Below are 23,166 nucleotides of genomic sequence, written 5' to 3' on the forward strand. Positions count from 1 at the left end.
GGAGATTCATTTATTTCAAAATCACATCAAAATCATCATCAGCAAAAACAGCAAGCTACTTCTGTACAAACAAATGTCAGGCACCTTAAACAGATGTCAGTGATGCTGTTCGTGGTGCTAAATATGGACGGGTTTAGGAGACAGTTCTCGACTGTTGGGACACAAAACCACACGCCTCTGGCTTTAGCAAAGAGACCACTGTCCTAGTGGAAGTCAAAAATAATAATTAAAACAAACTTCTCCAACACTGTAAGTGCAATAACTTATTGCAATAACACATTGTATAAAGTCACAATCAGAAGTAGAAATACTTGACTAATAGATAAAAAGCTGCTTAAAGCCATAAGAAAATTAGAAAGCAAATTCAACCTCGGTAAAAGTCCAGAGCAACTCTTCAGAATAACACAAAACATCATTTTAACATTTCTAGGCAATGTTACTGTAATACTTCAATGGAGGTCCATTATTTGTCAAATAAGCAAAACAAATGTACAAGCAAAAGAACAATATCATTTGTATTGTTCACATTCACACAATACGACATTATAACTATGGATTTTCAATTGCTTCATTTCAGTAGTATCAACATGGACGGAGCTGCAGCGGAGTGGAGCTAGAGGGGAGACCGGCGAGAAGACGAGCTCAACTCGACAAAGTAGGAATTCAGTCACGCATGTAGTCATGCAATCAGTTATTTTGACCACATCTTGTTTTTATCTTTTGACAAGAATGTTTTTGGATTTTTTGTCCTCACACAAAGTCTATATTAATTTAAAATGTCTCTCTTTTATTGAATAGTCATAGTGGTTGACAGGAAAACGACAATCTTTTTTGTCACTGCATGATATGACAGGTTTTTTTCCTTCCTGTGAAACAAGAAAAGCTCTTCATTTCTTTCTGCAGTTTAACAGAGGAATTGTAAAACTTCAACGATGGATTAACAGAAAATCAATCAACAGCTGTATTCATAATCATTTTGAATACTTTTTCAAGAAGAAATAGAAATGATTCTGTCGTTCCAGCCTTTAGCGTTGCTGCTTTTCTTTATTTTATGATCGTAAACTGAATATTCTGGGCTTTGGGCTCACCAAATAAATCTTTTGAAGATTTTTTTTTCTGGCATTTTACAGACCAAGCAATTAATCGACCAATCGAGAAGATTAATCACAACTGAAAATAGTCGTTAGATGCATTCCTACTCTCAAGCAGGAGGCTGAGATGGGCACTCATATGTTACAATGATCAATCAGCTACGAGGAGCAGAAACGGACTCTTCTGCCATCATCCTCACCGGAGAGAGAAAACGGATATGTAGCCCAGCGGGCGTCATAGAGAGATCAGCCAAAAGTCTAATGAAGCCTGTCTCTAGCCTCGGCCTGCAGCCCAGCTCTGGTGACAAGCTTATTCCGACGTGGTAACACACAGAGACACTCCTGCAATCACTGGACATATTCACCACATTCCTGCAGCCCAGCTCTAAAGTCATCACATTTCCTAAACATTACAGACTGCTCTTCGGGACGATTGGGGCCACTGATTTGGCCGGCAGTTTCTGGCATGTGACGGATTGTGTGAGCGAGCTGCAACTCCGAGAGAGTCGCCTTTGCTGAGCCCACGTCTGACGGTGAATTGATTGTTACAGCGTGTGGAACTTTGTGTGCGCTGTGATGTGCTACGGTGTTCGCTGGGCAGGACGGCTCACTTTAATGCTAATTAAGTGTGTCTATTCCTGTTGGTTGCTGATTGAAGCTGGCGTGGCTCGTTGGTGTTGAAGGCGGCTGCTGTGCGTAGCCAGGCCTCGTCTGCCAGTGGAGACGGTGTTTCCTGTAACCTGAGGCCTGAGCCTAGCAGGAGAACCTGTGGAGGCAGCCCTGGGGGAGGAAATGACACGTTGGTTTGAAATTGCTGCCAATCCAATGCCTGCCCTCCTCCTAGAATAAATTGGCACAGGCCATGTCTGCTCTCACTCAATTAGACTCTGTTCACTTATTGCATTCAACCTCTGTCCTTCTTTGCAGGGACATAAACTATGCACCGCAAGCTTCGACAAAATGTTTTCTTTTATAACCGGTGATCGTGTTTTAAAGGACAGTTTGCAATGGCATAAACAAAAATCTCATTCACTTGTTGCTATGTTCTTGAGCTCATGTACAGTATACAATATGAGAGATAAGTCTAAAGTAACACAAATAAAATGAGTGGAGCAGAATGGGTGGTATAAAAAACAAGCTGTGGGAAGTAAATAACGCTTACCTCTGTAAATGATATACTGTATGCTATTGCTGGCTTTGACACTGCATTCCTTTATTCTATGATAGTATTTTGTAAACCATATTTATTATATTGCTTATCTTACTGAAATCATTGCCATGAATGACACCCAGTTTATTGAGGACTGAACCCATATTTCAATGCGACCTGAGAGATCAAGGAATCGAGAAAGAACGCAACGTCTCGGTAACGTCTTCTCCCGAGTCACACCTCTGTATTTCTCTCACTTTCAGCATCTGCTGATTGTCAGTCACAGTTGTTATCTTGGTTGCGTTGGCCGCTGTAATGGCCTCTGTTATCTCCACAGTCTCTCCCTGTTCATTTGACCTGTGTTATCATTAGTGCTCTCAGGAAAACTCCCTCCTCCCCCACAGATGCTCAGCTCACTGATGGCTGCTCCAGAGAAGAGGGCCATGAGGGGGCAGGGTGGAACTGGGCTGAGACCTCATGTAGCCCAAGAGATGGCTGCGCTGTGTTCCTTGGCCTTCATACGCAGCGCAGCTATGCTGGAAGACTTGCGGTCTGGATCAAGGTTAAGATCGTAGCCATTGATTCCCCCGCCCATCCCGGGACCCCCAAAAAGGCTGCCCATGTGTGTCTGTCCCATGTGGCTGCTCCCTGGACTGGGCACGCCCAGGAACTCAGAGATGCCGCCAGGACCGTGAGGATGAGGCGGCATGCAGGAGGAGACGGAGTCACAAGGCACAATGCAACCCGGCACTGGAGAGGCTCCACTGCTGCTCCCGATCCACGAAGGGTTCTGGATCTGGAGGACAAAAGCAAGAATTATGAGTTAAAGTGGCTACAATTTATATTTCTGTGCAAGGGGTCGCTTGTGGTGATGCACCTACAGAGAATCATCCCCTGGATCTGCAGCACCCCCATTTACGGAGCATTATAGCAAGTTTCAGCTCATTGTTCAGCTGTCCGGCCCACAACTTCACTGTTCTTGTTCACTCTTACTGCTCTCATAACGTTGATGTTAGCCGCAGCAGGCAGCTGTTTTCAGAAAAAAGCTCTAAAGCCCCACTGTACACTACCTGCTCAGCACCAAACAGCAGACAGACGTAGTAAGCTGCTAGCCGGTGAACTCAGTGGAACATTCAGTCGCAAAAGGACAGACATTTCCCTCAGAAGTTGGTAGAGACCAAAAACAGAGCTAAAATATTGAACTTGTAATTCAGCTCGCCGTATCAACTTAAAGGGTGATGTTATGTCAATGTTACGTACCTCAAATGCCCAGAGAAATATTTTATTGCGGGTTTCACAATGAACCTTGCTCATATCATTAATGATTCAGATATTTCTCTCAGATCGTGAGTAACTGTGCTTATTCAGTGAGCTGACTGGTTTTCCTTTACCTGTGCATAGTTCTCAGGCCGAGTTAGTAGAGGCAGCTCGTAAGCAGTAGAGAAGTGTGTCCGGACCTGCTGCATCTGTCCGTAACGCTCCCTCTTCCTCCACTTGGCTCTGCGATTCTGGAACCACACCTGCAAAGAAAACAACCCATCAGGAAAAAACAGACCAGCCACTCTCAAACAAAACTTGAATCTATGAGAAAGCTCTCATATATTTCATATCCCGTGCAAACCCAAGAACTTTTTTTTTTTTTGTTGCAAAAGCAAGGCCATCCTTTCCCTAAACTGAACCACATCAAATAAAGATAGTAAGGCAAATAAATTCTGCAGCACATGAAAGTGCAGACCCAGGTTTTAAGACTTGACGTGTCTTTAAAGTGCCGTCCACACGGAGCTATTGATGTGAACATTTTGAGTCTCCCCTGGTGCTGCACGAATCAGCTCCTCCCTTTGATACGCAGGCGTCTGCCTCCCTTCAGGCTGCCAGCGTCGACAGATCCACATCTGGGCCTGTAGCCATTCATAAATCACTCTGGGAGAGGTGTGCTCTCCCCCACATGTCAGCACCGCGGGATACAGTGGGGAATCCCTGTGTATATTCCATGAAACCAAAGTTCAACTTTTGACCAAGAATATGCTTTTCTTTACCCATTTTTGGGATTATTAAGTATTGGATGCTGTATATGAAGTAGGTCGTACTTTCAGTACCTGCTGACAGATCAAGTGCAGGCTAAGCCTACTTCTTTCTAGCTGTGGAAGGCACTGGAGGAAAGCAGGACTGAAGGGTGGAAGACAGTTGAGCCAAAAAGCAAAATTTGTATCCTGAGAGAAATTCCCTCAAATATTCTACTGCAGTCTTGGTATAACTTCTTTGGTTATTGATGTCTTCTCTGTATACAGGACATCTAGTGTCTGTCTTTCCGAGCAGAAGGATTCCTCCGCTGTTGCTCCTTTTGAGAGTTATTCCTCTTATTTCCATGTTAAAGTTAGATGGGGGAGTGTTTCATAGACCCAGTCGAGCTTCTGAGTGTAGAGAACGTAGATGTTGTGTTATTGTTGTACAGATTGTACATCTTTTTGAGGTAAACGTGCTGTTTCGGCTGGATAAACAAAATGTACTTGACAAGTGTAGATAAAGATGAACATTACTGGATAAAACAGCTCCTCGATATTGATATTGTATAACCACCATGTAGACAATGGATTCCTTGGCACAAGCCATGTCTTTTGTTTGTTTCAACATGTATTGCGTTATAATTGTTGAAATATGAACTATTTGGACACATAAGTAGCCTCCAAACTGCTGTAAGGCCAAACATCTCTGCTGCTCTAGAGCTGCAACGATTTGTAAACAAGTTATCTGTTCAGTTGTAACTATTGCTACGCTTTTTTCTACAATGTTTTCTCACATCTATAAGTAAAGAGTTTGGAGGCGCAAAGGGGGGTCCTGGATGTCTTCTCATGTTTATTTGTACGTATTTTTTAGTTGTCTGAATCTTATCCTCCCAAGAGGGAAAGGGAAACTTCTTCAAAGAGAAAAGAGAGCGATCCTGCCTTGACACAGGGGTTTGAACTTGGATTGTGGGTTGATTCCCAGACCAATCAGCTTGTGGTTTTCACAGTCCATGACATGCCATTTCCCCCTCAGTCAACCTCCTCAAATCCCCCCGACCATGTCACTCTCTCTCCCCACTTCTCTGTATTAACTTAAACACAATAGAGTTTGGTGACAAACACGAGCAGTGTCGCACAAAGATGTTATCCCATACTGAGTTTTTCTTTCGGGACAGGAGTGGATTTTTATCAAATGAGAGAAGACTAGCTACAAGCACTGCACCATGCACACAAACCTGTCATTGTTCTGACACCATTTTCAAAGAGAAGACCATACATGGGCTCCTGTGGCACATATAGCTGCTGCCTGTATTTTTGCGAGAAGGTGACGTAAAGAAATGTCGTCTGACTCCGACATTCCTTGGGTCAGCTGGCGAGATTAGTGAACAGCTCACCCTGGCAACGCGGTAAACTGATATCTGAGGTTGTGGCTGAACCCCAATGTCAAGGTGAGGGGTTGTTGACCTTTGAATTATATCATATGTTTGGAGGGGGGCTCAGAGTCTATGTTATGCCCCCCCTGAGGATTTGGGATCTATTATTGTTTTAGGTCCGTCATGTCTTGCCTTTGGTTCTTCTGCGGTTATTTGAGCTCATAACATCACAGGTTTCCAAATATAATCCTCAACACAAAAGGTCCTGATTGGACTGATGAGTGTGAAACTCGCTCATCAGTCTCAAGTTTCTAGAAAGTTGAGACACGGTTTGATTGGTCAAAGGTTAAGGGAGCCTCTTATGTATTGCTGTTACATTCAAGTCACAGAGATAAGCATCTGATAAACACACCAACATTTAAAAAAATCATGAAACAACAAAGGCAATCCTCAAAGACTCTTCTAACCACCTGATGAACGAATGTAAAGATTTTAAACTTGTTTCCCAAGTTGAACCTCTTTTCCTAATCCAAACAAAGATGGTAGCCTTGCTCAATATGTGCAACCTGAACATAAATGAAAACTTTTTATTGTATTGGTTTATGTTGCTCTTTCTTTCCAATATTCTATATTTTCATACAAAATAACGAGCCACTATTTTGTCTGAGCAAAAACATGTAATTTACGACTTCCTGCATTAGAAAATACAGTCACAACTTCTGAAAACCCAAAACTATTTTGTATTGTGTAGCTGAAGGAGTACATTTTCATTCACAACATTATAAGTCTTTTAGGATTCTGGAAATACTTTCAGATCAACGATTAGTGATTTTAAAGTTTCTGAGCTTTTGAAAGATCACCAGGAATTCATCTTGAGGAAGATTGGATGCTTAGCTCTACGACTAGAATGTAAAAGTAATACATGAGAGGCACAAACTGGGGCTACGGTTAATGTCGGTATTATAATGTTGTACATGTCTATTCAAAGTTCGACTCTCCTTTTAAAATATAAAGTGTTATCAGTTACCGAGCTGTCATCTTAATTGTGATGGATCAAGATAACCCAACTTTACTCCTTTAATCTCTTTGTCTCCCCCCCCCCCTGTTAAAGCTCAGCCTCTTCTCTCCCACTCCAGCCCCTCCCCCCCCCACCCCACCGCCGACCCTTCTCTCCTTGTCTTTCTCCTCCCTCCTCCCTTTTAAGTCAGCGAGGGGAAGTGGGAATATTGGAAAGTGAGATGGGAGAATGTTCAAACTGGAGCTTGTTTTCATTTCATGTTTAATTTCCTGACGCCTAAGCCCTTGGCTTTCCGCAGTTAACCACTCTGACCTTTTGGAGGCGTGCAGACGAGACACATACTCAGAAAACACATGCATTTACATACCATGATATGCAAAATTCAAAGTCAGTCATAAACAAATGTGATCTTTTAACCGGGACACTCACACACATACTGGAGCCTTTTATAAACAAGAAAACAATGTGTGAGCACATATGTATATATGCCCCTTGTCTTGGTTTTTGGGGACTGAGTGTGTCATGTTTCACAGAGGGTTCGCTCTAGCTTTGCCTTTGAACAGCAGAAGGAATGAGACCCAAGCCAAATAGTTTGGCAGGGAGATCATTCGGGGAACATTATGAAGTCAGATGTGTCCTTTAATCCTCAACTTCTAAGTTTGTTAGAAAGGAAAGCTAGTGGTGCTTTTGCACAAGCAGAATTTCAATTCATACAAAGATTTGTTTTTATTATTTCTCATAATGATTAACGGTGACCCATTTTATACATGAAGCCCAAAAGGATGGTATTTGCCAACTGCAAACACTTCTCTTCTTTATTTTATCTAGCAGACATCTGCAAGGAAGGTGGCTCAGAGCTCTTGGTGCTCAAAGTGCTTGGCGGTGATACAGTAATTGCTAAAGACGTTGACAGCAAAAGGCAGCTTACAGAGCCATTAAAGAGCTTTATTTATGCTCCAGAGCCAGCAGGCAGAGAGAGAGGAAGAGGGAGAGAGGGAGGGCAGAGTGCATAACTCCAAAAGCAGGCTTTGAAGTCCAGCCGTCTCAACTCATCTCTGTCGTCCAGGACCACTGCGATTGATAGACTGCCTCAGCAGTCACTCACACAGCCTCCCTCTCCATAAAAAGTAGGCAGTGTGGTGAAGTTCAAGTCTGAGGTTGAGAGCTAATTGTACTAAATAAACTAGTGGCAGCAGAAGTCACAGATGTGATTATGGAAAACTGCCGCCCGACTTTATGAAGACGTTCATCATCAAACAGTGGATGAAACTGTAGGACCTTGACGTTGGCATTTTGGGAGAAAACATCTGTACTCCGGATTTCAATGGCTGTTGTTTCGGCGATGAAAAGGATTCTCCAATCAGTTGCCAAGCTTCGAGTGCCCCTTGGTATTCAACAATTGGATATCCCTGGACTTTGTCTTGATAGACCTTCAGATGAAATTGTGGGGTTTAGTCTTGATTGCGTACATATTTAGGGTCTGATTTTAGAAGTATGGGTCAAACCTCACAGTGACTCAGCAGTCTGCTGTGTGGCTGTCAGATGAGGAAGTTAATTATATTCATCTGGGGAATAGATGGGTCTGTGTGAACGCAACATGAATGTACCGGTACTTATTTTACTGTACCACCACAAGGACCAGGCCAGGTTCTCTGTCCCTGACTATGTCTCGGACCACGCGTGGAAATTGAAACTGGCATCTCAAAGTATATCCTTGCTAAACAGCTTTGATGACTTATTTTTCTCTCCATGTGTTTTTCCTCCAGGCCCCAAGAGTTGTGCGGTGAAGTAGTTTGAACATGGTAGTGCTGGGGAGAAACCCTTGGCCTCTGACCCTTCTGCAGAGTCTGCAGCGTGTAAGAGCAGAGTATTCCCTTAGTCCCACCCATCCCACTCTGATCTAAAACTGGCAGGCAGAAAGAGAGATGAGGAACAATAGGCCTCGCTGTCTGCTGCTCCGAACAATCTTTGGCAACATGCCAGCCTTAACTCTCCCAGCTCTCTCTGTCTTTTCCCTGAGTGATTATCAGCACGCAAACATTAACGACTGCAGTCATTCAACACAACTCATCGGGCTGTTCTCCCGAAAAGGAACGACAGCATATGTTATTTCAGCAAGTGTCCCAAAACGCAGTATGTTTATGATGAAAAGTGACAAAGCCTTTTTAAGTTGCTGCAGTCATTTTGGTTACAGCAGTACTGATATTGGTCCAACACTGACTCAAATAGCTGACCATGGGTCAATCTGGTATTGGATACCATTATTTTATTAAATAACAGTTCAGTAGTATGTTGCCTCCACATAAAAGAATGATCCCAGTTTCTTCCACACATTGAAACATACAGCTTATTAATTAAACACTGGTATCGGATCGGTACTTGGTAGCAGCCGATACTCAAAGCCCAGGTACTTGTATCTGCACTGAAAAAGTTGGATTGGTACATCTCTAATTTTGATGGAAGCAAAGGAGGAAATCAGATGATTATAGAGTAACTATGGGGTCGAGGTGGATGGACTTTAATGTGGGAAACCGCTGTTTGTTTTCCGTTTCAATCCAGCAGTCAGGTGTTTTTGTTTTGTTTGTTGCATGATCATGATCAACCACGTGTTTGTGCTTAAATCTAACAAAAACTTGATCAGAGGGTTGTTTATGTAAAGGTTTAAGTAGACAGATTACATATTTTGTTGTTCAATTTATAGGACTTGTTAGCTCATGTCAATGCAGAAACTAATTTTTCTTATGTGACCTGCCGTTAATCCCCCGTCCTTACCTGTACACGAGCCTCCGTCAGGTCCGTCCTCAGTGCCAGCTGCTCCCGGGCATAAACATCTGGGTAGTGTGTCTTCTGGAAAACCTTTTCCAGCTCTTCCAGCTGGTAGCTGGTGAACGTGGTGCGATTGCGTCTCTTCTTGCCTTTGTTGCTCTCGGCCTCACTTTTGTCCAGAGGGCTGGAAAAGTCAGAGCCGGGCTGCTCGCTAAGGCCCTTCTCGCCAGGCGCCTTTAGGTTCAGGTAGCTGCCTTCCATCCCGGGAGCGTCGACGCTCGGGGGTAACTCGGACTCTGTCAGGCTGCTGTTGTCTTTTCCTGTAAGTATGTATAAGACACAAGAAGTGTGGAAGGTCACAATCAATCGTATTTTGAAGGTTTGAAAAATGTCTCAGCTCGGCCTTAAGTCTTCAAATTTTGAACAGAAAGCATTACAGATTGAAGGTGTGGAGGTTGAATTAAAGATGCTGACCACTTGCATTGTGGGAAATGCAGGATCCAGGGTTTTTTGTACATTATAATCGGAACATCTCAGCCTCTGCTGCATACATTTTTACCAATATATCTCTCTCCAATGTTATGCAAGTACAACACTAAATCACTGGAGAGACCCTTTAAGGCTCTGATGTGGATTGACGGTCCTTCTCAAAAACCTCATGAAACGTACTTATTAAAGTTTAGATGTTACACTGTGGTTCAAATAAAACACATTTGAGCAATTTTGGTTTCAGTTGAAGTGTGCTGTTCTTCAGATTTTCATATGAAGCATGAAAAATCTAAATAACTTTCACAGTTTGTGTGGCTTCACATGTAACACAAATCATATTCTTACCGTATCGTATGATTTTCAAGCAAGCTATTACAACCACATGTTGTCAATAACAGTCCTATAATACTCTATAATTGGAATATTCAACAGAGCAATACTTTCTTAAAAATGTGGCTGAATAAAACCATGGTGCCTCACGTTCAAGTCAGGGAGTGTGTCTGCTCATCATCACGTCTCAACACGCACATTAAATGACATTTACTTCAAGCTTACGTCATCTCTGTAATGTGTTATTTTAAGGTTCAAAGGCCTTGTCTGTTTGCAACTAGAGAAGAAATGTCTTTCTCTGTTTGAAAGCTATGTCACTACACATTGGCGTGACCCGTGACACAACCCTTGAAGCCCTCTCTCTCGCATCTCTCAATCACGCCACCTGAAACCCAAGCCACCTAAAGCCTGCTCCCTCTCGAGCCGTGGATGGCGGGCCTTGTGTACGGCCACGCTGGCCCCCGCTGGCCCCCGCTGGCCCCCGCTGGCCCCGCTGGCCCCCGCTGGCCCCCGCTGGCTTGCCCCCGAGATGTAAACAACATTGTGTTTGTCACCTTCAATTTTGTGAGCGGCCATTTTGTTGACAGACCACGCTCTGTTCCTGTCAGCGTTTGCTAGCTTTTTTTGTTTCCTTTCAGGAGATGAAGAAAGCTGTCCCTTCTCCTTCAATAAACAAACAGCTGTGTGAATAAATAAGCTGAAGGGCTCTGGTTGCAGTCCAGTGAGAACAGTGTGCTCTGTCAGCCGCTCTGTTTGCCTTTCCTGTGACTGGGCATGGTGAGCGCCCTGTCCTAACTGTGTTAGTCTGAAACCAGCACATAATGGTCTCTTCCACATAAACAAAGTATTGTGCAACACCAGCATTACTATTTTTTTACATTTGTCTCTGAGTTAAATCAAGTTTATGTGATTAACTTCACCATTTTTTTCTTTGTCACTTTGCATTTTTGTTATGGGCGATGTCAGTAATGGCCTCCTGTCATCCTCAGAAACCCAGTGCAACGAGGGAAGGAGAGTTGACACCTCGTGGCACTGGTGACTGTCTGAGCCAAGTGTTTTAGTGGTTAGTTAGATGACTGAATAGTTTTAGAGTGATGAAGCTAGGCGGTGGCTGTCTGTAACATGCATATTTGTTTTCATGGATTAGTACGCCTTTGGCTAGCGTGTCCCACAATGAGAAGTCAATAGTCATCCTGTCGATATTGCAGCAGCCCTCCCCTGCTCGCTGGCTCAGACTTGCCCCGACAGAGACGCTAATGGAACAACACAGCTCGCCCAGCTGGAGTTCATGACCTCATATCGCTGTGGCCCACCTGTCAGACCCTCTTACAGTCTTCACGCAGGCAGATGTTCTGACATCACCTACCCCTGCACTGGCCTCTAATGCTAAAGCAATGTGCAATATTTTCTTTCTGCCCCTGGGCAGCAGCATGGCTGCAATGTTAAGACGTAAGACAGGTCAACTCCAGGTTTCCTATTTTGCATTTGCATCTGTGAGAGAGAAAATGCCCCTGAGCAAGGCATCATTAAGGCAAAGGGTGCAGCTGGGGGATGGGAAGATGGTGGGATAGTCGGAGACATTGTCTTACACAGCGCTACATATATCGACTACGTTTACTCTGGATTCAGCACTAATAAGAACATTTAATAAAATAGATTGACATTTTGGGAATTACACTTATTTGTATTGTTACTGAGAGGAAGATGAAAAGAATAATACCACTTTCATGTCTGAATACTCTAAATACACTGCTACCTTGAGCAGCTGGTTGGCTAAATTTAGCATAAAGAGCTGACAATTCTTCATTTCTTAGCAGTGATATGGGAATTGTTCACAACATCACCCTCTGTAAAATGGCGATTTGTTGTTTTTGCACTTCTATTTTCATACAGATTAAACGGTGAATTAATTAGTGACCTTTAGAGCTGCTGGTAGTCTGATTTTGTTACCTTTACACAGAGACAAGCCAGCTGTTTGGGCCTATTTTCAGCAAAGCCAAGTGTGGCGGTAGCTTCAACTGTAACCGCCGTATGAGAGCATTGCAGAGCGACATTCGTGAGCTAATCAGTGGGACAAGCTAACATGTGGCTATGTCAACAAAGCAAGTAGAAGCTCAGATTACAACACACACAAAGCGTGACTTTCTTCTATTCTTTGCTCAGGTAGATCTCACTTAACTATATCTTTACATTACACATAGTTGTTTGCTGCTATATTAATGCTCTGAATATCGTGTAGAGAACCGTTCTCAGCCTTATACAGACTTAGTTCACCACATGAGCTCTAGAATCTGCTCTCATTAAAATCTTTCTCTGTCTGGTACTCCAAACGTATTTCTCTGTTCTCTGTCACGCTAACAACACAGAGTCCTTTGCCACAAACATCTTCCAGTATTCCCGCATGCTGAGCTGTGTGTTTCTGCACACTGTTCTGGAGAACACAGCCATCACACACTTTCTTTTGCGAGCCAAGATTCCACCGCGTTGACTCCAGATTTTTTTTGCCATTCAGAGGAACGTGTTTTTGACTGTTCTCATTTCAGTATTGATCAACGTGTATGTAAATGCACTAATGTCACCGGCTGGTCCCGCAATTTGCCATTTACTCTGTGACAAGCTGCAGACCTCTTCAGTTAGCCGAGGTCAGATGTTTACTAGGGTCAGCAATTTAATCACTGCTGAAAACAGAGAGAAAACATCAAAGTGTAATTTAACTGGTTGTAAAGCAACAGGGCACCCTCTCAGTTTTTATGGAATGGGATAGGGAGGGTTAAGTGAAGCCAAATAAAAGAAACACTATAAATTAGTAACCTGGGGAAGGGTTAATGACCAAACACTAAGGGAATGCTTTTAAACCGAGCACTCAAAGTTGTTCTTTCAAAACACTCAAAGCTAACAGCAGTCTGCCACAATGGCGCTCCCCTCATCACACCTTATATGGACCAAATAAAGTCAAATATTTCACTGCCTTTGGTGGCTATTAATTGTTCATTCATTGCTGGTTCGCAGACATCCTTTGGGGTGGATTATTTTTCCCACAGCACAGTCTAAGACCTGATGTTGACTGTTGTTTCCTCGGTGGAAGGGAGGCTCCCAGATGTTCCTGAGGAGAGATCTAGGCCAGCGGCTCACGCAGGAATGCAGATTCCCTGAGAAACCTAAAAGTATTTCTGTTCAGCCTCGGCTCCTGATAAATTGACACAATCATGACCTCACTACTGTCATAATACCTTGGGCCGTGGCTGTCACTGTCTCATATCAAAGAGCTCAAAAATAGTATGCTTTTTTGAATGCAGGAAGTATTGGTGACAGTTTACACGTTTTCTTGTGGAGCATATTGATAAAATAGTATTTTGGGAAAGCATTTCATTTTAAAAGGAGAGTTTTTAAGTATTTGCAACTAAATGCATTTGACGCAAGTTAAAGGTACATACCTAATGTCATATATCAATGTAAACAGTCCATAGTGGAACTTTTAAACTCTCAAGGTCAAGATTAAATCATTTGTCAGGCATTTTAATGCTCTGATTGTGTTTTGTATCATCAAAGTAAGTTTAGGTTGGGGGATATAATGAACTAAAAAGAGGACGAGGAATTGAAATCAAAGGGGATTATAGATTATCAATGATCTGTTAGCCTCTCCCTCTTTTCCAGTAGTCTTGAATTCATTCCACAATCACATTTTATACTTTCTACATCATTTAAAAATCCTGTTTTGGGGTATTTTTGCCTCTTTGGAATCATAGAGAAGCTAAAGAAAGTTGTTTGTGCAGTCAGTGTCAGTAAATGGTGATTTGGGTTACTTTCCATCTCTGGCTTTTAATAATATATATATATGTATGTATGTATATGTATATGTATATATGTATATGTATATGTGTATATATATATGTGTATATATATGTATATGTGTATGTATATATGTATATATATGTGTGTGTGTGTGTGTGTGTGTGTGTGTGTGTGTGTGTGTGTGTGTGTGTGTGTGTGTGTGTGTGTGTGTGTGTGTGTGTGTGTGTGTGTGTGTGTGTGTGTGTGTGTGTGTATGTATATGTATATATATATATGTATATGTATGTGTGTGTGTGTGTGTCAAACAAGCAAAATGAGCTGTATCTCACTGCTGAAAGCAAGCTGAAAAATGGACCCATAGTGATCATACTCTTGTGCTGCCCAGTAGTTTCCATCATTAGTCTGTCACAGTTGGCTTTCTTTACTATTTTTTTGTGACAGGCAAGAAGCTTGCATCCCTTTCTTGACCATAGTGCCGTGAGGCCAAATGGTTGCATTATTCAAGAAGGTACAGAGGTTAGATTTAGTCCATTGATAAGAATCAAGGAAGTCAAAGTAAAGACTCAGCGACAGCCTCAACACAAAAGGCACAGAGCAAAATGTGCACCAGCTGGTAAAGGTTTCCAAAGCATCTCTTTAATCTCGCCTGCATGCGATTCCCAGGTAGGCTGTGTGGAGTTACCTTCCCCTGCAGGAGAGGTGGATGGAAGTAAAGAGCAAGCCATGCTGTGTAACAGCATAAGCATATTTTAAAAAACTTTGAGAAAAAGTAACGCGTCATGAAACACAATTGTCCTCAGAGTTGAATGTCTTTTCATTTAATGGCAGGCAGATTGCTGCTGCTTCACATATTACATTTTAACAAGCCAGGACTTCGTGGGTTCAAGCATTCTCATTACATATTCTAAGTTATTCCAGTTCACAGACAAACGGCGGCACGATCACAGGTGTCATTCAGGCTTATTGTTAACATCGACACAATGTGTTAGTCATCAGCACATGCATATCCTATGACATCACTTCCCAGCGCCTTCTACCAGAGTACTATATTGTGACAGGAGGCTTTTAAAATGCTGCCAGGACTTTTTGGGGGTCTTCTTTTGTTTTTCATGCGCAGAGAAAAATGTTTTACATATCACAGGATGCTTCGATATCCCGCCAAAGGGAGAATGGGGTTTGTTTGAAAGCACAGAGTGATCAAGCTGTATGTCATAAATGTTTTTATGAGCTTTAAACTGCTATTCTGTTGAAGGACAAAGAGGACGAGGCACAAACTGCCTTTAGTGAGTTCCCACAAACACATTGTCAGCACTTCAGAACTCAACCACAGTATCAACTGCAGGCCTACAAAACACAATGACTTTCAGTTTTAGCCTTAGCTCCACTTACATTCTCTCAAGTTTATAAAGAAAGGGTGAATATGTTTCATCAAAAGTTCATGTTGCAGCAAGTAATCTCTATCGAGGATAAAAACTGAAAATGAATAACAATTATGAAGCAGAGGACTCGTATATGCAAAGCGTGTCAAAGCCACAGAGTCAGGCACGTGCATGTAAACATTCCCACACGTTGGTGAAACCCTCTCATTCCTCCGTCCCTCAAATCATTACCCAATCTCAATGTCCATTTCTGACTCGTTGCTTATTTATACAAGGTGTTGTTGACACAGGGTTATGTAAGCCAGTCCCATTTTGTCATCTCAGGCACTCTCTGAAGCTTTGGAGAGCTGATGTTTGGGGAGTATGAATAATAACTATAGGAGCCAGTAATGCACATCTGCCTTAGATTAATGCGGACCTCTCCTGCAGTGCTGACCTGCATTCCTCAGCACTCGATCAGCTCCAAGGGTTTTATTTCATTCATCGCTGTGTGAGCAGGTAGGTGGCTCCATCCCTGCTCTCACTGTGGGACAGTCTCACTGATTAACATGCACACAAGGAAACAAACCCGCCAACCTGAGCCGCTACTGTGCAGAAATATGTTCATTCACTCCTGCACAAATCTTGTATTGTTACAAACACTATCCAGTGATTTTAGAAATTCATAGTAGAAATGTTCGACAATATCTAAATGTGCATTTCATAATTGCTTTCCAGCTCTTAAATGTTAATGTTGTTTACAGTTGAATAGTACTGTGGCATTTTCAAGAAATATTCTGCAAAAAGGTTTGGAAGCCTTCTCAATTAAAAGAGGGAAAATGCGGTGTGAACATCTTGCAGCATGAGATGACTTTTGTCATCATGATGGAGATAAAGCGTCAGCATTGAGCGATATATCTTCCATTGAGGACCACACGAAACAGCAAAAGCCTGTTGATGCCTGAGGCTTTGGCAGGAGCCCAAAGCATCCTCCCCAGAGCCACAATGCATTCATCTGGCTGCAACATTTTCAATGATAATATTGCAGAGCTCTCCTCGAGGGAGGCATGTTGCATTTAATGAGGGTGTTTAAATGGTTCTGTCAATGCACTTGCCAAATCAATTCACTTCAGTGTAGGGGGATCCAACCTGTGTGGACACATTGCTCCCAAACTCCAGAAAAGAAAGTGACAGTTCAGCAACTCCAGTTGTTTCTCAGCAAAACAGATTACACTTTGAGGATGTATTTTGGCAATGTGTTGGCTATGCACAAAACTAAATGTCGGCCTTAATGAGCAGAAAGGGCGGTTCAATTTTATTTGTTACACCTGATGTTTCAATTTACTCATGAACAATTAGCATTTAGTGTATTTAATAGTGTTTGGCATATTCAGCCCCAGTTTTTGTTATTGTTTATTTATTCATTTTAGTGACTGAATTGTTTTTCCAGCAGGAATTGTCGATTAAAATGTATTTATAGGTTATTTCAGCCACGATAATAACAGATGTTTTCTTCTGTATTATCATGATAAACATCTGGACCTGAAATATATGTAGGCGTCGATACACTGATAACTTCAAAAAATATGTAATTTGTATGGTGTTTCAGGGATATAATACAGTGTATAAACACCGTAACATTATACGAGTTCATTTTTACACGTTATATTCTGTTTTAGGCTGTCGGTCCTCTCGTGTGGACCTGCTGTCACACAGAGTCCACTTCTGCACATTAACAGTGTTCCGTCTTTTTATTTTACGCCTCCACGTCTCATAAAAGAGACAGTAAAATGGATTGTTGTCTTTAAACGGTAAATTTGTAGTGCAACGAATTGCCGGAAGACCCTGTAAAGCGTTCGAGCTTTTGTTTTTAAAATGAATGCTGTTTGTCAGGACGTCCAGGCAGTCTCTAAATGTGTCATTGACTGTTGCACGGTCGACAAATTGTGAGGTCTTGGCCTGTAACTACTCCATTGAATAAATGTACAAATATGTTTAATCATCAAATAATCGCTCGTGCTAAACATAAAACAATGCTGTGAACATAATACACTATGTTAAATAGTGCAGTTGAAATATTTAGTTTCTTCATTTTTACTATATAGGTCCTCGATTCTCAGTTTGAGCTGATCATGCTTGCTGCGCGCGTGCCTCATGCCGACATGGCTTCATATTTGAATGTGAAAATAATTCATGACGTTTCTACTTTTCGGGGATGACGTGAGTTTTACTGTCCAGACAATAGTAGACAGTGAGATCAGTGAGATGCTGCGGTTTCAGGATCAACTTATAAATATATGTGGATAGAAACGTCCAATACGCGTAAACACAAATGTGCAAACATCCTTTCACACATAAGTTTTCCATAACTTCTTCACCTCTCTGCCTTAGCACACATCTCCTATAAAGGAAACCAATTTCTCTATTCATTGCTACAATTATAGCTCAGCTTGCAAAATCTCTCTCCCTCGAATATATTTAAAATCCATGATCAATGATTACATTTAGTTCTCCTTTATATGAACTTGTTTCACGCAAATGGTATCGGGTTTCTAAGGGTTTTAAGGCAACTATTCTGTTCCCTATAATACCCAATTAAATATGCATTTAATTTATAAATGTACACATGTGGTCAGTTAAAAATATGTGTCTCTGTGGGTTTACCCTCTCCTCCTCTCTGCTCGTCGCTCACACTAATACTGACTTTCAGAGTCTGTATTACTCACGACAGTACATTTCCATTATTGCTTGCAAATCTCCCCCGTTTGTCATGCATTTTCGTTGAATTCAATGCCGAATATAATGCCTCATAGTTGGCACTGCGTGCCCCTCTCATGTGCACTCACCATAGCAGGGAATCAGCGTCCCGTTGTGTCCGCTGTCCGGGTGCAGCTTGCTGCCTTCGGGTGGAGTTTTGCAGGTCGGTCGCTGCATGAAGAGCTGGTATTTGTTGAAGGTGCTGTCCTCAGCGCCATCCAACGACTGGCACTCCGGCTGGAAAGGACTCCGGGACTTCTCTCCATAAGCCTGTACTTTACCCGGAATGAACGCGGGGCTGTATTTGGGTTCAGTGGTCGGGAAAGTCCTGAACGGGTTCGCCTGGTGATCCCTACCTTGCGCAGTAGACGTGTTATAATATGAATCCATCGATGTCATATCGCAGTATGAGACGCACGCTGCGTTCATACCTAAAAAAGATATATTAAAAAAAATCCACACGGTTCTTCTTTCCCTCCCCTTCTCTAGACAGCAGATATTCTCCCCCAAATTCTCATGCACTGACAAACTCACTCTGACGCGCTCATGCAAACACACTCTCTCGCTGCCGCATCTGGGACTGGTTACAAAATGAATCAGATGTTTTCCAGAGACTGCAGACTGAACAAATGATAAAAGCCCCCTGAAGGTTTGTCGGGGTAAAGAGAAATGCCTTGCTCAAACTGATGCCGCCTCAGTAGCTCGTGTATCTGACACACACTCAATCACACACACACACACACACACACACACACACACACACACACACACACACACGCGCGCAGCACTCCGACCTTCAGGCTCCACACACATCTGAAGTATAGGCCCACACCGAGCTCCAGCCCGCCCTATTATGCAGCCTGTCGAAATGGGAGGTCAAGCTCAGAAGGGGGGAAAGCTTTTTTGGGAAACACGCGGGAGACACAACACATGACATTAATGTAATTAGAGGATGAATATAACGTATTTGATTCTGCTATATGACTGAGAACCCAAACCTCTGGCTTTTATTTCTTTATATCAATCTTAAAGGCATTTAAAGTGTTGTTTCCATCTATGGAGCCACACGTTGTTATTGGCATGTGTGTGTCAGGAAAATCTAATATATGTTTTCTTTGCCTCTTGCATGCAGAAAGAGGACCTTGAGAATTCATTGTAATTGAAAGGATCAAGCTGGGATTTTGGACCAAAAAAAGTGCTTACAGTAAACCGATGAGCTTAAAAATGTAATAAATATTTTTCTTATGCTATTTGTTTTAGAGACCCACATTAAACCAAACGATTGCAGTCAAAGTCTGTCATTGCGGATATATCCACTTATAATGATGGAAATTTAGAGACCATCACAGCAACAAACTGTTAGCCTTGCATTTTAAGAATTGGCTACATAATATTAGATTAATTAAAAACCATTAAGCCATGATGCTCGTTGAAATACTTGGCTTCGTGTTCACAATAAGACGCTGCGCCAGCAATTCGCCTTTTCTTGGCTATAAAAAATCGGAATTAAAGCGTAAATTGTTTTTCAGGAAACGATGAGCTTTTAGGAGCTAAATTGGATAAATTATCGCAAATCCTCGTCCTTCATTTTCTTCGCCTAATTATTGAGATTTGTAGGTGATACATGAGGAAATAGCCTGTAATTGTAAAGCTTTTGGTTATTGTACAATGCAATATTAAGTAACCTTGTTGTTAATTCCCACGCCTGAATTATATTTTGAAGGGATGAAACGAAATATTTCTTTCACTTGTTTTAACTCCGGCTGTCAGGCCTGAATGCTGCAGATTAATTCAGTATGAATGCTAAGATTTCACTCCGCATTCTCTCTCTCTCTCTCTCTCTCTCTCTCTCTCTCTCTCTCTCTCTCTCTCTCTCTCTCTCTCTCGCGCGCTCGTATTTTCCGTCATAATTATCTTATTTATTATGACTCGAGACATAACTCGTGTCTTCTCGCTGTTAACCAACATAAAGTCGGCCACATCTGCAGTCCAACTTCGCAGGAGGAGATTACACTTCTTAGAAATAACAAATAGAAATGATACAAACGGTGAAAATCCTGAATTTTATTTTAAAATGCTGTTTTGTTCACTTTCCCAGAATCAATACTCTTTTAGCACCTATTACGTGTCTCACTGTCAAAATGTAAAAGTTGAATTGCTCAGTTAACAATAAATAAATAAATGAAACAAATAAAAACATTTTATTTATTGTTTTGGGCCGAGTGCACGTGCAGTCTCGGTGCAGTCTCGTTCACCGCCGGCACCTCTCTCGCTGTGAACGTATTCGTTGACGAGACTTCGTTGACGAGACTATATTCTTCATCGTTTATGAGAAAATGTCTGCTGTTATGAGCTATTTCTCGTACAACGTAATGAGTTTAACTTTGCGACCCCAACCTTTGTTTACTCATTTATATGTTTTATTTTACGGCTTTTATGAGGAGAAGTTAGACATATTTTAATTGTATTCCCTGTTATCCACAAAGTGCTGCAGTTTATTTCATTCGATTGTATGCATTCATGTCTGTTGATAAGTAAATGATTTATCAGTATATCAATATCATTATGTGTGATTGACACAGACACGCAGAGACATGCCAGCTCTTTATTTGTCAGTTGATCTTAATTGGTACACTTTACTGTTTTCAAAGGAACTTAGTGAAACATTTATGTTTCTTTGCTTTAACAGCATGTTGATATGGCCTTTGACTTTTAAATAATCTCTTATTATTTAAATAATAACAGCTTTCACAATGTCCTCAAACATTTGGTGTATATGATGATATTTATTTTCACTTGCATATCATATGCAGGCTCCAAAGATAAGAAATAAAGGGAGACTATGAATTGGAATTCATTTTTCTTCTTCTTTCCCCTTCCTTTTACTGCAGGAAAATATGAGACAAACATTTTTAAATAAAAGTGTCACGGTAAAGAAACTATAAATTTCAAGTTGAAGGTTGTCACACATGCAGCGAAACAATCAAGAATGACAGGCTTTGAGTGCAGCCTAGCCTCCCTTAACATAAACCACTCCGCTGCTACAGGCTAAAGTCTCAGCTGTCACAGATATACATCACTCATGGCATTCTCTCTAAAAGGTTTCCACTAAATGGCGACTTGTCTGTTTAACTGCCAGCATGGAACCATGTCAGGTATTCGCTGCTGAGGGGACGGGCTCAGCACTGAAGCAGCAGCTCAGAGCCTCTGGGGTTTATGTTGGCACAGGCCTCCATGTGTATCAGCAGCAGGGTCCCTGAAGCTCCTCTGGGTTTCTTATGAGAGGCGTGGCGGTGCGGCTCATGGGCTGGAGAAGGAGCTGTAGGTTAGACTTCATGTCTCAGCAATGCCATGTTCAGTTTGGCTGTGGGAAAGGCCAGGCATGGGAGATGGGAAACACGTAGCCTGTATCTTGTTGTTGTGGGAACATTATGTTGAAATAGCATTTTTGTAAAAACAGCACATGGGATCTTTCTAGAACGACGATCAAAGTCTGTAGAGGAGCAAATCCCCAAAGAAGACTTGTTTTTTCATGACTTTGATATGTTTAGTTTTGGGAATGGGTGGTTGTATAAAAATATGTTACTGCAAAATATTTTTTTTTGGTTGATGTTTGGATCCTCAAAACCAAAACTAGTGACAATGCTTCTCCGAAAGGGACAGTGTCTGCTTTATCACATGTATGCTACAAATAGGTTTTGTCAAATGTCTGTCTGTCTGGACTGTTATCTTATCTTGGTAGTCATCTGTATAATATTTGAAGTTTGTTGTGCAGATGGGACACAGCAGCAAGAACCCTTCATAGAAACTGGAGTTGGACTTGAACCTGTTTCCTGTGCCCAGTCTCATAGATGGGAATTTTAAGTAATTGGAGGAATGTTTGGAATTCATAAACCAACTTATCCCCAAACATCACAGCTGTGCATCAGAGCTCACTCTGTCATTTGTCCCAAAGTCTATTTCAGGGTGACATTTATCTGTGCCCTCTATGCATGGCTGCAGGAATCCCTGCAGTAGCAGTGTCCAAGTCCATCCTAAAACACCACTCGCATTTCAATCACGGTGCAACACATTGATCAGTGTAACTGTTCCTCATCTCCAAACAAGTTGAGAAGAATTACTATCTTATGCGATTTTAAGCATGGCATTCAGACTGAGCACCGATTTGTGTGTGTGTAGGATTTGGCGGCAAACGTTGGTGAGGTTGCAGATTGCAACCAACTAAAACTTCTCCCGTGTGCTAAGTGTATCTAGTGCCATTGTTTGGTTTGTCCGTTCTGGGCTACTGTAGAAACATGGCGGACGGCTCTGGGAAGAGGACCTGCTCCGTGTGTAGATATAAACGGCTCATTCTAAGGAGCTAAAACACAATTCTCAGTGTGCATGTATTGGATTGGTCAACGCAACTCCTTGCTATGATGCTGAATTGCTTTTCCGCAAAATTTTAGTCAGATTTAAACCTTTATAATGTGAATTCCCTCCTTGAGTTTCCGTGGACAGTGTTTACTTACTGAGCCGTGGTGGAGACACAGTAACAGGAGTGGCCTTCACAAGAATCTCTTCACAACCAATGTAGAGACCAGGAGCAACTTAAGAGATCAAAATCGGTTCGAATTTACATTTGAGTGTTGCTTCTTTTGACTCATAGCTGCACTTGAACAATATAGCTCAGGGGTGTGACTTACTGATTGTGGATGTGAAGCGTTGGATTTGTTGTGTATCTTTACATTATGTTACATCTCCGGTCTCAGCCTACTCAGCTGGTCCCATCCACAACAAAACCGTTGCTCCGTTGCCATTGCAACAAAACAGTGAGCCTTGGTGATGTTTAGGGGTGGGGGAAAAAATCGATACAGCGTAGTATCGCGATATTTTGCGTGGCGATATTGTATCGGTACATGGACGCAAAGTATCGATCTTTTATTTTATAAACTATAAAAAAAAAAAAAAATGTAAAAATTATTTTCTTTTAGAAAAATCAAATCAATTACTTTTTCAGTCCACTAGATGGTGCTGAGTTGTTTTCTGGTGAGGTCAGC

The 23,166-nt window shown here is 41.9% G+C and overlaps 1 protein-coding gene across 1 annotated transcript; it reads right to left on the reverse strand.

Annotated features, from left to right (window-relative positions):
• Positions 1-18,921, reverse strand: LOC306786015 (homeobox protein aristaless-like 4). The gene is made up of 4 exons (XM_079280641.1): positions 18,217-18,921; positions 9,408-9,721; positions 3,633-3,761; positions 1-3,037 (listed from the first exon to the last, which is right to left on the reverse strand). The coding sequence occupies exons 1-4, from the start codon at positions 18,554-18,556 to the stop codon at positions 2,717-2,719; spliced, it is 1,104 nt and encodes a 367-aa protein (XP_079136767.1). The 5' UTR covers positions 18,557-18,921; the 3' UTR covers positions 1-2,716.
• Between the last annotated feature and the right edge of the window lie 4,245 nt (positions 18,922-23,166).

The sequence above is a fragment of the Melanostigma gelatinosum genome (genome assembly GCF_949748355.1).
Source record: "Melanostigma gelatinosum genome assembly, chromosome: 1".
Lineage (NCBI taxonomy): Eukaryota > Metazoa > Chordata > Actinopteri > Perciformes > Zoarcidae > Melanostigma > Melanostigma gelatinosum.